General features: G+C 48.1%; 1 protein-coding gene across 10 annotated transcripts in view; it reads left to right on the forward strand.

Moving 5' to 3' along the window:
* The window catches only part of SAMD11 (sterile alpha motif domain containing 11), a 340,371-nt gene that overhangs the window by 175,730 nt on the left and 149,855 nt on the right, over positions 1–14,786 (forward strand). For 3 of the 10 annotated variants that reach the window (XM_081870871.1, XM_081870868.1, XM_081870867.1), the window contains one exon: positions 3,283–3,374. In XM_081870871.1, the coding sequence (XP_081726997.1) occupies positions 3,303–3,374 (72 nt within the window). In that variant the 5' untranslated portion in view covers positions 3,283–3,302. Of the gene's footprint in view, positions 1–592; positions 614–1,025; positions 1,151–2,050; positions 2,156–3,282; positions 3,375–14,786 lie in introns of those variants that run through there. The other 7 variants (XM_081870873.1, XM_081870865.1, XM_081870872.1 and 4 more) reach the window with 6 other exon arrangements.

The raw sequence follows: 14,786 nt of genomic DNA on the forward strand, positions 1-14,786 counted from the left end.
CGGGGCTGCTCCTTTCTGCTTGCTCGGCTGGCTTCTCTCGGGGGCGAAAGTGCCGGCTTTCGAGGCGCACAGGGCTCCTCGTCAGGCGGCTGGTGGGGAAAAGTAGGTATGATCTTAGAAGGCTGAAACTCCCTCTCCCTCAGCAATCGGTAGACGGAACAAGCCTTTGCATCGTCCCGATCTCAGATAAGGGGGGGGGGCAGGCTTGGTAAGCTTTATTTTTTCACAGGGCTCTTCGTTTTACCGGAAATAGTGTGCAACTGCTAAACTGCTATGTGGCTTGGGTTCAAGTCTCTCCGCGCCCCGCTATCCCATAATCGCGTGGTGGGTTGGTCGTTGTTCACTGAATGTTACGGGGAAAGAGCTCTGTTCATGTTCAGAGGCACTCTTGACTCCTTTGCTCATTCCCGGAGATCGACGTTCCGGTGGGAGGGGCGTCACCGCGTTAACTATCGGCGCGTGTTAGAAGAGAGTCCCGTCAAAGTGGGAAACTCCCGCGGTTTTCCGAGGGGGCGCGTTCCCAGTTCCCTCTCCACCGCCGAATCCCTGGATGCCCAGCGGGGGCAACAGCTGTCGGCCAGCGGGTGTGCGGGATGATGTTCCGCGAGGGTTTGTAAGTGCGTCCTTGTCCTCCGCCCCACCTTTTATAAACAGCCCTTTTTACTTTTGGAAAGTCCACTGACACAAACGCGCTTTTACATGAAACTCGCCTTTCGTGCGTGTGAACGAACTAACGCCGCAAATGCGCCGCAGAATCCGAAAGAACCGACGGCGGGGACGGAAGTTTTCGCGCGTTCTTACAAAGTTGAAGAGACTTATTGATGCGCGCCTCTTGTATTCTGCGGGCCAAGTAAAACCGAGGGTGGATTATTTTTTTTAAGAGCGGCGGCGGCAGCAGCATGTGCCCGTGGGGGGGGGGGGAGCTTGCACTTGTTGGGCGGTGGCGGAGTCTCGCGTGCGCGCGCGCCAGTTGGAGGGGGGGGTGAGGTTGAGGATTGGAAGAGACTCATCTTTCCTCCACTTCAAACCAGAGCCGCCTGGCGCGGAGCGAAGGACTGTCTGGAGCGCGCCTCCGAAGTGACCCGAGGCTGCAACTTCTCCAGGCCAGGCAGAGCCGAGAAGCCGCCAGCGCTTTGGCGCCCGGAGTCTGGTGTGTGTTTCTGGGCTCTTTTTGTGTGCGGGTAGTGGGGGATCGAAGCAGGACTGCAAAGAGCAAAAGGTCGACAGAGAGACATACGCCCATCCTTTTTGGAGCTGCCTTGCGCGTTGTTTTCTCTGCTGCCCCGACGGCGCGTCCCCTTTGAGGCGCTGCTCGCCTGGCTGCGGAGTTGTGGTTTTGGCGCTGGGCGCCCTTCGCGGTGGTGTCTGCACAGCTGTTTACGTCTAGCTCGGCGTGTGTATGTGTGAACGGCGCGCCCGCCCCGTCACCCCGCCCCCCCCGCCCCCCCGAAGCTCTTCGCTCTTCGAGTGTAGCTTTTGCGCCGGAGCGGCTGGGCGCGACTTTGGAGAACCCCCTTTCCGCTGCTGCTCGTCTGCGACGGGCGGGAGCGCTTTTCGCGCGGTGGCCTCGCCTCTCGCCCGCACCCCCCCCCATGGCAAGTGAGGCGCAGCAACCTCGCTGCTTTCTGGAGTGGGGGGGGGGAGGAAAGGGATGTTCAAAAACGCAAGCTTCGTGTTTGCGCGTAGCGTGGCGTTCTTACAGGGCGCGATCCTAACTTGGGAGTAAGTCCCTCTGAACTCTGCGGGGCCGATTTCCAAGTATGTGTGTGTCTTGTGAGAGGTTGCATTTTTTACCGGCGTCGCAATGAGCGGAGCTGGTCCCCCCCCCACCTCGGACAGGCAAGAGGCACGTGGACCTGTGGTGTCCCTCCTCCAACCCGCAGTGTGGCGTCTTCCGCGGCTTGCTGTTGATCTGCCGCTTGCGTCCCGATCCGGGACTGGCCTCGATGCTTTTGGGTCGCCCCTTCCGCCGACGCTGAGGTTAAGCGGAGGAGCGGGTGGTGGGGGGCGACCGCGGGTCTGCTGCGCCTGCCTTGCTCTGCTCTGGAAGCGCGCCTGTGGGTGGGGGGAGTCGCTTCGGAGAGGGCTGATGCGAATAGAAACCGAAATCCCAACCCCAGCCGCTCAGTCCGGATCCGCCAATGCGCCGAGGCAGGTGGGTGGCGGCGGCGAGGGAGCTGGTGGGTGGGAGGGAGGTCTGTGCTGGCGGCTACTCCTCTTCCCTCCTCCTCCTCCTCCTCCCCCTTTATTAACAATTTAATTTCACAAAATCTCCCCACACCTTCGCCCCAGCGACTTTCCCCGGGAAAAGTGGAGCGGCAAGCGGGTGCGTCGTCGTTGCTGTTGCGCAAGGAGGCGAGGATCGCCCCTGTGGCTTGCATTGGCGCGCGCGCTCTTTTTTACACCCCCCCCCCCGCGCGCCTCTATTTTATTTTATTTTATTTTATTTCATTGCCCGGGCTCGGGGAGGCAGCTGAGGCTGGGGCGAAGCGGGGGCCGGAGAGCTGGGTGAAGGAGGTGGGAAGCCCAAGAGGCGTCCGCCTTGACATGTCATTAGCCGAGGGCTGCATGTGTCACGCCGAGGGTCCCAAGAGCCATTAGGAGGTGACTGACACCTCGCCTTGTTTATTGATCGCCTCGAGGAGGAGGAGGAGGAGAGCGGCTGTTGCTGCCTCCGCTCTAATGATGCTGCTACCCCCTTCCTCCGGCCGCCTTCAGGAAAAGTCCCCTCATTCCTCTGGGGAGGAGAGCTGGTGTTCAAGGGACGGAGAAAAGAGTTTTTCAGGGGCGACGGGGGCTAAGCTCGCTGCGCTCCCCGCCTGTCTCTTCAGCTTGTTGTTTGCCTTTCTTTACCTGCTTTCAGTTGTGTGTGTTTTATCCTTTGAGTGCTGGCGTCATGGCTGTGAATTGCAAATGCAGGCATCTTGAATGGTGTTTGCTTGATGCAGGGGGAGGCGGGGTGGGTGCAGAGCAGCGCTGCTCCTCCAAGGCCTCTCCTTTTCAGGGTTCCCCTATTATTTTTCAGCCTGGCGAACATTTTTAACAAGGTTAGATAGGGGCTAATGAGCGCTGCTACTCCTTTTCATCATTTCCACAGGGTACAAAGTTCAATTAGGGTGCAAGCCAGGGCCCTGTAAAAGGGGGTGGGTGGGTAGAGGCTGGCTTGTTTTGTGCAAAGCCTCTCAGTCTCTCTCTCTCTTTCTTTCTTTTTAAAAGCCAAACTAAATACTTGTTTTGTTCTTTCCATTCCCCCCATTCCCCTCTTTTTTCTTTTTCATCCAGGGAAAAGTTTGAAGACTCTTATGTCCAAAGGAATCTTACAGGTACATCCTCCAATCTGTGATTGCCCTGGGTGTCGAATTTCGTCTCCAGTGGTAAGATGATTGCGAAAAACCAAAATGAGAACGCAAAGAAATAATTTCTCTGTTTTAATATTTGGCCACATTTCTATTTGATAATTTCTTCATCTATCCACCCCTGCCGGTGTGCACACTGTTTTTTAAGTATCTACCGTATTTTTCGCTCTATAAGATGCACCAGACCACAAGACGCACCTAGTTTTTGGAGGAGGAAAACAAACAAAAAATAATAATTCTGACTCTCAGAAGCCAGAACAGCAAGAGGGATCGCTGCGCAGCGAAAGCAGCAATCCCTCTTGCTGTTCTGGCTTCTGGGATAGCTGCACGGCCTGCATTCGCTCCATAAGATGCACACACATTTCCCCTTACTTTTTAGGAGGGAAAAAGTGAGTTTTATAGAGCAAAAAATACAGTATGTGACTGCTGGTGGGAGACAGTGGTTTGTGGTCCTCAGTGACAATTGAGAGAGCTATATCCTGTGATGTTCTTATGCTGAATGCATCTAGTTTTAGCTCCCATGTTAGAGAGAAGGGCTCAGGGTTGCAGCCTCCAATAGGCAGGCAAAACTGCTGTTCAAGGATGCCAACTCGAGTGTTTGCGAGCTTTCTATCAGCTTTCCTGGTCATCCATTTCCCCTTTCTGGTATATTATTCAGCAGTGCAAAATAGTCAGTGTAAGAGGATTTGAAGTTAGATTATGATATTGGAATGTGCATATTTTGGAACTGTGTTGGCAAAAGACTGCAGGAATAACAATCTTATCTTGAAAAAAGAAGAGAACACTATGTTCGGGGGGGGATAAATCATATTATTTTTACAAATGGGAATAATGTATTTTACAAATGGGAATAATGTATAGCATGATTAGTAGGGTTCAATTAAATGCAAGGCCCTGTTCTCAACTGTGCTGATACTTCAATCAATGAGATACTTTCACGTAAATGTGATTACACCGATGATCATTTAAGGCAGCTGGTTTTGCACACTCTACCACCTTGCTGTACTCTAAATTGAATTGATGAAACAATGGGGTGGGATCCCAGCCCCACACCTTTCAAATCATATTTATGGGCAAAGAGTGGATTTGCAACCCACATTATGTGTATAGAATCTGGAGCAGGAATCCGTAATTCTCCGCTGTTGAAGAGTGTGATGTCCTTAAGAGTATAGAGTTTGGGTTTCAGTTTGTGATTGCTGAATTGACTCGCACCTGTACTTTTCGACAATTGCATGGCATCCTATTCTTTTTTTCTGGTAAAGGTGGTGTTAAACGAAGTGATATAACACAAAGTGAGGCTTGTTGAGTAAGAAGTGCACCTGTGTACCTATAAACATTTGTAAATGAGCACTGAATGCCAAATGAGGATTTGTGGGTCTGTGAAGTGCAAATGTGGTTATTGACAGCTGATTATTTGCAGTATATGGCTTGGTTGTGGTATGTTCATTTCCAAAAATTCCATTACATTTTTTTGTGTGCGCGATGAGGGAGACCTCAGGGTCATCACAGCAAAACCTATCTGAGGCTGGTTTAAATTCATAGTGTAGATGTGCTCTTAAGAGAGCTGATTTGAGGATGGCCAGTTATTCAGCCTTGGAGAGTCTGATCCTACCTACCCCAATTAAATTGTATTGGCAGTGGAGGGCGAGCAATCTAGGCCTGTTTCACTCACCAGCTTCAGTAGATATGCTGGGGAAAGTCCAGAGCCCCCAGGCTCTAGACACTGGGTGGGCTTTTCTTCTTTGTACAGTGGTACAACCTTGGATTGCTCCTTTGGGAAGCGTGGTACCCTGCTGCCTGAGAGGGGAAAATATGTGTTGTTGTTGTTGTTGTTGTTGTTGATCACCAGCAGGTCTCAGGGCAGGTTGCAACAATTTAACATTCAGAATTAAAAGCAGCTAAAACAAATTTTGCTTGTAAGAATAGGGTCCTGAAAACACACACCTCAAGTGTCAGAGGCCGGAGTGAAGAGGTTGCCTCTTCAAGCATTCGTGGAAAGCTGTACGGTGAAGGTGTCAGACACACCTCTGTCATGGAGGAAGTCCACAGTTTGGGGGCTGCCACATGGAATGCCCCGAATTTGAGGGTAGCATAACTACCACACACCCACACCTGTTTATTTTAACACCTGAGAGGGTTTATAGGTAAGAAGAATAGTTGTCAGCGCCTTAAATTGGGCCAGAAACAATGGCAGCCAATGGAATTATTTGGGGTTATAATGGGTTCTAAAGACAACCCCTGTTAGTAATCTGGCCACTGCACTTTGAACCAGTCGAGGTTTCTGAGTCATCTGTAAGGGCAGCCCTGCTGTAGGCCAGGGGTGGAGAACCTGTGGCTTTTCTGATGCTGTTGCACTCAAATTTTCATCAGTCTTAGCCAGTATAGACAGTGTCAGGAACAATGGGGGCTGGAATCCTGATGACCTATCGGGGGCCCATAGGTATCCCCACCTTTGTAACAGGCTGTAGCTTAAGTCATTCAAGATAATCCAGTTCTAGTTTAAGTTCAGCACATCCAGAAAGGGATTAATCCAAGTTTACGCCTGTCCCTTCACAGAGTGAACTGGTTTAATTCATTTTCAGTTCACAGTTTGTCCAAATGATCCTTGGCAAAATAAAAAAATTCAGCTTTCAGAATTATTATTATTATTATTATTATTATTATTATTATCTCAAAGTGAGTTAAAAATAAAACTAAAACCAATATACAGCTAAAATGAAACAAAAACAAAAAAATACTGTGTTTACATAAAAAAGGAGTCCAGCACATCTCACCCACTGAAAGAGGCCACCATATCTAAATGTTATAAGTTGCTGTGCCAAAGTATAAAATATACTTCAGAAGACTAAGGAAGCATTAAAAAACTACACAGTGGAATTGGGTCGTTTATTTCCTCCAGTAATTATTATATTTAAGCTTACAGGCCCAAAGAGTAAGAGAATGAACACAAAGATGAACTTTACATCTTTCTACCCCACAAAACAAACTTAATTCATCTTCAGTTCGCCCAGCAATTATGGGAATTATTTACAGGTGTAGTTTAGGGAGTTTTTAACTAATTAACTGAACTTGGTAACGCAGAGCTAGTTCACTTTAAACACCGTTTGTGCCTCTTACGAAGTGGGGCTCTTTAGTGCCCAAATGCTTAGGTCCTAATAATTTTTTTAGTCTTGTCAAGAAGTTTCTTTATTGTTTCTGCTGCAACAAATGTAACACGGCTACCACAATGGAAGGCTGGAGCCACTGTCACCTAAGGGTGCGTTCTTATGAGCACCCTTCCCTGTTTTGGGTGCTGTCGTGCTGAACAGGAAGTGTACAAAGTGGTATCTCTCCTCACCACAAAATGGGAACTGTGGTGTAGTTAGTTAATTTTAGGCTTTCACCAGGGGCAGGCAGGGTTCGCTTTGGATCAGGTATATGGAACCTTTGACCCTCCAGATATTGCTGAACCACAGCTCCTATCACCCCCAGCCATTGGACATGCTTACAAGGGCTGATGGAAGTTGTTGAGCAACATATGGAGGGCCAAAGGTTCCTGACATCTGCTATGGATGGTAATGTGTATTACTTCACCTATTTTAAATACAGTGGTACCTCGAGTTACAAACGCTTCAGGTTACAAACTCGACTAACCTGGAAGAGTTACCTTGAGTTGAGAACTTTGCCCCAGGATGAGAACAGAAATCATCATCATCATCATCATCAAACCTTTATTGGCATCACTTACAAACATTCAGAATAAATAGGCCAATGCGATCTCATTGCCATTTCAACAGTATAATCATTTGCCAAAGGGAAGAAGAGGTGAGCAATCTATTTCACCTCTGTGGGTCTCCAGCAAGGGCAGGGTCCTGTAGCGTACTTCGGCGGCAAAAAATCAAATAGAGGAACTTAGCTACTGTCTTGGTGAGCTCCTGGTCTCTCCCCTGTAGTAAGAAGCGTATAACCTTTGTCTCTGGTTTCCACATTGGGGTACATAGATGGTCTAAGAATTGTTGGTAGAGATCACGAACGGAAATCGTGTGCTGTTGGCGCAGTGGCAGCAAGAGGCCCCATTAGCGAACGAACAGTTTCAGTTAAGAATGGACCTCTGGAACGAATTAAGTTCATAACTAGAGGTACCACTGTATAGTATAGTAAGCCAACCCTGCTGTATTTGAAAGGCCCTTCTGCTCAGTACGACTGTCACCCTCTGCCCCAAAGCCCTATCCTTAATGCACCAGTGAACGTGAATAAGAGAACATGGATCCATTAGGACAAATGACGCATTACCCCACCAACCTCAGGCAGCCCCCTCTCCCATCTTCTTACTTATAACCAGTCCTGTTGGGTTGACCCTAGCTGTCAGTTTCCTCCTCCTCCTCAATCTTAGCATTGCCCCTTGTAGAACCTAGCAGTGAGGAGGAGAAGGAGGAGGATGGAGACAAAAGTTGAATTATTTGGCTTTGCCTGTCATTGGTTCTGGCTCTGTTTGGGCTCCCTACTCTCCACCCTGCTAGTCTCAATGGACACTAGCCATTACTGATACTTCTACCACTCAGTGGATTTGTAACTGACTGTCTGACCGAACCCAAAGGGTGCTCATCAATGGTTCCTCTTCATCCTGGAGAAGAGTGACTAGTGGGGTGCCACAAGGTTCTGTCTTGGGCCCCGTCTTATTCAACATCTTTATCAACGACTTGGATGATGGACTCAAGGGCATCCTGATCAAATTTGCAGATGACACCAAACTGGGAGGGGTGGCTAACACCCCAGAGGACAGGATCACACTTCAAAACGACCTTGACAGATTAGAGAACTGGGCCAAAACAAACAAGATGAATTTTAATAGGGAGAAATGTAAAGTATTGCACTTGGGCAAAAAAAATGAGAGGCACAAATACAAGATGGGTGACACCTGGCTTGAGAGCAGTACATGTGAAAAGGATCTAGGAGTCTTGGTTGACCACAAACTTGACATGAGACAACAGTGTGACGCGGCACCAAAAAAAAGCCATGCAATTCTGGGCTGCATCAATAGGAGTATTGCATCTAGATCAAGGGAAGTAATAGTGCCACTGTATTCTGCTCTGGTCAGACCTCACCTGGAGTACTGTGTCCAGTTCTGGGCACCACAGTTCAAGAAGGACACTGACAAACTGGAACGTGTCCAGAGGAGGGCAACCAAAATGGTCAAAGGCCTGGAAACGATGCCTTACGAGGAACGGCTAAGGGAGCTGGGCATGTTTAGCCTGGAGAAGAGGAGGTTAAGGGGTGATATGATAGCCATGTTCAAATATATAAAAGGATGTCACATAGAGGAGGGAGAAAGGGTGTTTTCTGCTGCTCCAGAGAAGCGGACACGGAGCAATGGATCCACACTACAAGCAAAAAGATTCCACCTAAACATTAGGAAGAACTTCCTGACAGTAAGAGCTGTTTGACAGTGGAATTTGCTGCCAAGGAGTGTGGTGGAGTCTCCTTCTTTGGAGGTCTTTAAGCAGAGGCTTGACAACCATATGTCAGGAGTGCTCTGATGGTGTTTCCTGCTTGGCAGGGGGTTGGACTCGATGGCCCTTGTGGTCTCTTCCAACTCTATGATTCTATGATTCTAGATCCTTTACTGTTGCTTGAGGCTCAAGTGGCCTTGGTGGCACAGAGTGCTTTCATCAGCTTTGGCTGGTATTTGAGCTACACCCCTATCTGGGCAGGGATAGCCTAATGTCTTTTGTCTATGCTCGGGTAACCTCTAGGTTAGATGACAACAACGTGTTATCCATGGGGCTGCCTCTGAAGACTGTTTGGAAACTTTAGCTGGTGCAGAATTCAGTGACTAGGTTGCTTACCAGGACAGGACGGTCTGAGCATATAACACCAATCCTGGCCTGACTGCACGAGCTGCCAGTTAGTTTCCAGGCCCAATTCAAAGTGCTGCATTTGACCTATACTGTAAAGCCTTAAACAGCTCAGGACCACAATACCTCAAGGATCACCTCTCCTCATATGAAGCTACCCAGACCTTTCAATCACCATAGGCCCTTCTTTGTGTGCCTTCTCCATGAGAACAGGCCTTTTCTGCAGTGGCCCCCCATTTGTGGAATGGTCTCCCCAGGGAGGCTCACCTGGTGCCTTCATGACATATCTTTAGGCAGTGGTGGAACTAGGCTCTATTTCACCAGGGTCAGAGACCCGGTTTGGCACCCTCCCCCACGCACACACACAGAGGCTGGGAGCCTCAATGGCACCCCTCTGGAGGCTTCACCAGGGGCAAAAAACCTGGCTGCCACCCTCCCCCGGTAGCTAGGCCTTTGCTTTAGGCACCAGGCAAAAACATTCCTCTTCACCCGGGACTGGGGCTGATTAAACAACCAGTGACCTTTTAAACTGGGTCGGGTGGGGTGTTATTGCTTTGTTTGTTATTACGTTACGTATTTTTGTGGTTTTTTTTTATACTGTAAACCGCCCTGTGTTTCTTGGATGAAGGGTAGCTTATAAAATAAACTGACAGACAAATAATACCCCACACATTCTGTGTGTGTGTGGGACTAACGGAGGTCAGAAAACTTGCCAGCCACTTTGCAAGGATTGGGCTGGTCAAATGGGTGCCTCTCAGTCCCAGACAGCCACTCTGTGTATGAACATGCCTTAAGAATGGGCACAAGCAGGGCAGAGAAGAACAAGATTAAATAGTCAATCTAAAGAGCTGTGGAGTCTCTTAATTAAAAGAAGGGCAAAAACTTATGAAGCTTTGCTTGCGTGCTTTTGCCACATTATTGAGCTTCCATGTCATTCTCGCTACAGCCCCCCACCCTGCCAGCAGCTCTCTGAGAAGAGGACTATAAAGGTGCTCCTGGTGTAGATGATTATTTTAAATTGGTAGCCAAAAATAGTTTATAGCATGTAGAACTCCCTGGAACATGGAGTGCCTGGAAGTTTGGGTAGTAAAGCAAGTGTTTCACAGTTTGTTTTATAACTCTAGTATTATAGGTTAAACTTGCCCGCTTTTAATCCTAGGTGTCATAAGCAGTGTGCCATTTTCATGGTTTCACAGCAACAATGATAATTGGAAGGACAACAGATTCAGGTTTCCTTGAGATGGTGATTCTATAAGGCTGAAAAACGTCACATGCGTTTTGACAGCAACACAATTTATAGCTGTGGAGTGCACTAAATAAAATATTGTGTGGCTATTTACATATAAAATACATATCTGAAGGGAAGGTTTGTTGGGAAGGGAAAGGGGCTTTTGACACATGGTTTGCTGAGTCTGCATTAATATACGTTAATTGGTCCTTTATGATATATGGTACTTTCTACATAGGGTCATACTAGGTTTAATGACTGGGGCGATTTTGTGCAGTGCATATTCACAAGGTGTTTGCCAACATGGGTCCTTGTGTGGCTGATTGCTGCACATTTTGGAAGAGTGGCATGCTCACACCTGTCTGTGTACAATTTGCCAAGTGGCTACTGTGCAGGGGATCCAGAGAAGCTGCTTTGTATGTGCAGATGTGTACAGCTGTCTGTGCAAAAGCAGTTGTGCACTGTACATGGAGAATCCCACTTACAAAGGAAGTGTAAAGCATGCTGTCTGCTGTAAAGAGAGGAGTAATAAGGCAAAGAGTAAATTTCTACTCTGTGCTTGTGGCTAACTCTCTTCCTTCCTGCAAATATGCAATCAGTGGCACCTTCAGCATGTATAATCTTCTTTAAATCACACCTATTTGTCTTGATCGGCCTTACAAATAAGTTCATACAATTTATTTCTCTCTCCCTATTTTACTAACCCAAGTGCCTAAATATCCCTTAGTTAGCCATATGTCAGCCTAAAAGAAAACCAGCCTTTACAATGCTTCCCTACCTGGTTGCCTGGAGTTAATTCTAAACTTGCTGCAGGTGACCAACAAATGCATAAGATAGTGGCTTTGGGCACTGGCAGAGGAAGAGGCATGGGGGGGGAGCGTACCGCCCCCGGCAGTGTGATCCCAGGGGGTGCCATCACGGCTGTCCCCTCTGCCCATGCTGGGCGCCATGCTCCTACGGGCAGCGTGCCACGCCCCTGCCTGCTCTCCGTCCCCCGGTGCCGGAGCTCCGCCACTGGCTTTGGGTCTGCATACAGGGCCTTCCAATGTATACTCAAAGATTATAGGAGCAAGATTTCACCTATTTCTGTCAACATCAGGGGATGTTCCCACCCTGTTGAAGTCTTGATGTGTGAAGCTTTTTCCCACTGAAGTAGAAAGAACAACAATATTGCAGAATTTGTGTGTGTTTTTGTAGCTTTGGATTGAGGCCATTGTCTTTTACTGTTTAACTTCTTAGGGAGGTTATCTTGATGGGTTTTACACCAGGCTTTTCAAAAGCAGGGAAATATTTAACTTCAAAGTATCCTTCTGGGAGTCCATCCACCAAATAAAATCCACTCCACTTCCCACTCTCTTTAAAATGCTGTCATGTCAGTAACGGTTGGTTCCCTTCTGGGAACAGCATGCTCAGCAATCTTAGCAAGGCTGGAGAACAATGGGGAGTCTTCCAATAGCATGATGCAACCTCCCACGTTGGAGAAGCTCTGTAGTTCAGTGGCAGAGCATCTGCTTTGCATGCAGTGGCACTTGGAAGGTCCCAGGTTCAAGCCCCAGCATCTCCAGGTAGGGCTGGAAATGTCTCAGTCTGAAACCCTATACCATGGGTAGGCAAACTAAGGCCCAGGGGGCGGATCTGGCCCAATTGCCTTCTAACTCCGGCCTGCGGACTGTCCGGGAATCTGTGTGTTTTTACATGAGTAGAATGTGTCCTTTTATTTAAAATGCATCTCTGGGTTATTTGTGGGGCATAGGAATTCGTTCATTTTATTTTTTTTCAAAATATAGTCCAGCCCCCCACTAGGGACAGTGGACTGGCCCCCTGCTGAAAAAGTTTGCTGACCCCTGCCCTATACAGTGGAACCTCATGTTACGTACCGCCCTCCTTATGAATGCTTCGGGTTGCAAGCTCCGTTAACCCAGAAGTAGATGCTCCCGGTTGCGAACTATGCCCCGGGATGTGAGCGGAAGTTGCGCTCCAGTGGTGCGGCAGCAGCGGGAGGCACCATTAGGGAAAGCGCACCTCATGTTAAGAACGGTTTTGGGTTACAAATGGACCTCTGGAACGAATTATGTTCGTAACCGGAGGCACCACTGTAGAAAGGCTTCTGAGCTAGATGGACCAATGGTCTGTTAGCTTCCTATGCTCCTTGGACAATGCCCCAGTGTATATAGACAGCTACTCAAAAGTAACCCTGCAAAAGCATCCAGGTGAAGAACGCATGACCAAAATGGAAAAAAACAAAAAAATAAAAACACTTCCAGTGCCTACCTAAAAACCATCAGGGATGAGGCCAGTTATAGTGTCTCTAGAAAAGTCTCTAAGAAAGTTCATAATGGGGCTGCTGCCACAGGCCCTGTCTTGATTACCCTGACACTAACTACAACTTTCTTTAGACAGTGGGACAAAAACAAACAAACCCAAGGCCTCCAGTGATTGAGTGTAACCAACTGGCCAGTTCACATGGGAAAAGGTTGTCTTTCAGATACCCTAATCCAAAACAGTGTAGGGCAGGAAGGGCAGGTGAGTCTTTGGCCCTGAATTCCCATCAGCCACTGCCAGCGTGGCCAGTGGTGTGGGATGATGGGAGTTGTAGTTTGGCAACATCTGGAGGGCCAGTAGTTCCCCAGCTCAGATGTATAATAGATCTGAGGACCAATACCTTGATTTGTGCATTGCACTTGACTCCATTGTCCCTTGAGCTGCATTTTGAAAACGCAGAGCAAAAACACACATGCATGCACCCACACACAATCAACTTGCACAGTTATGATGGGGCTGCTGACTAAAACCTATGTTGGGGACCCCCCCCCATATGTGCTTTCTTTCACAACTGCTTCCTGGCCTCTTCCCACCTTTGATTCTCATTTCCTTTCTTAAACATGGCAGGTGGGGTGTGGGGTGGAGAAAGGCAAACAGCACAATCCAAGACATATTTGCACAGAAAGAAAAGTCACTGGGTAGCAAGGTAGCAAGCATGTCTGAGGATTGCAGCCGACACTTTCTCAGGCTGTGTGCTCTGAAGTCTGCCCCATTGAAGTGAGTGGGGTTTGTCCGTTGTAAACCTAGATTGAAGACTGCAGCAAATGCCTGCCTATCGTATTGAATGCTTATTGACAGCCAAACTTGTTAACTTTATTTTTTAATAATAGAAAGTAAGGAGAAGGAGGGGCTGCTTTGGAGGGGTAAATGGCCCCCGCCTGCTCTCTCCATAGCCAAAGGGGTGAGCATTGAAATTCTCTAACCTGGAACTCCCTGTTCTTGCAAAGATTAAATTAAATTAACCCCACCCCCCATCTTTTCCTCCCTCCCCTCTGCTCCCCCTTTCTCTTGGGTCAAATCAAATTTGTAGTGTCAGGGGCTTTAATCAACCACTGTGAATGGTTGGAGACCACATCAGCCACCCAGAAAGAGCGAGTGGGGGTTGGAACATTGATTTGAAGAGGAAATTGCATCTGGCTGTATAGATCCACATTTGGAAATCGGCTCAGCAGAAAGCAACACACACCCACACCCCACGCACACTGCAGCATGGCCTGAAGCGGCTTCTTGACTGATTTCCCCCCCTCTGAAACCTCATTAGGAAAATCCAAGAACTGTTTCACCTTGTGAGAGGCTGATAAGGAAGGGCCCTAGCTCAGTAGTAGAGCACCTGCTTTGCATGTAAAGGTTCCCGGTTCAATCTCTGGCATCTCCAGGTAGGATTGGGAGGCACCTTGGCTGAAACCCTTGAGAACTGCTGCCAGCCAGTGTCTATCATACTAACCAATTGGTCTGGCTCAGCTTCCTTTATTCTAACCATTCCTTCAAATTAGGGTTGCTCAAGCAGAAAGGGCTGTGTTTCCCAGTGAATGGGGTTGCATCATAGGGCATCTTTATTACAGATGCCACTTGTTTACACATTCACTGGGACCAGTGTTTAGGATTTCGGTGAGAGGAGTCCGAGGTTCAAATCTAGCTCCCATAATTACTATCATGAAATAATGATTCACTATTTCAGGGTCCGATTCCCACATGCATGTCCGTCAATTGATGCCTGGACACTTGGGGTTGGATCCAGTGCTAATCCCACCCAGAGTACACCTGTTGAAGTTAATTGGCATGGCTAATGTATATCCCATTAATTTAAATGGGTCTCCTGCAAGTAAGACTTAGTTGGCTACTACTCACAATTGCTGGCAGCTGAATGCGTGAGCAGACCCCTCACTGAAAAGCATCATGTCTGGGGGGGGAGAGTAAAGGTTTATTTTGAATGTGTTTCATCTTAATGGTTTATATCCCACCATTCTGTAACAAGCACAGCTAAGGTAGCTTACAAAACCAAAGTACAGTGGTACCTCGGGTTAAGAACTTAATTTGTTCCGGAGG

This window comes from Podarcis erhardii (assembly GCF_964252035.2).
Source record: "Podarcis erhardii genome assembly, chromosome: 7".
NCBI classification, from domain to species: domain Eukaryota; kingdom Metazoa; phylum Chordata; class Lepidosauria; order Squamata; family Lacertidae; genus Podarcis; species Podarcis erhardii.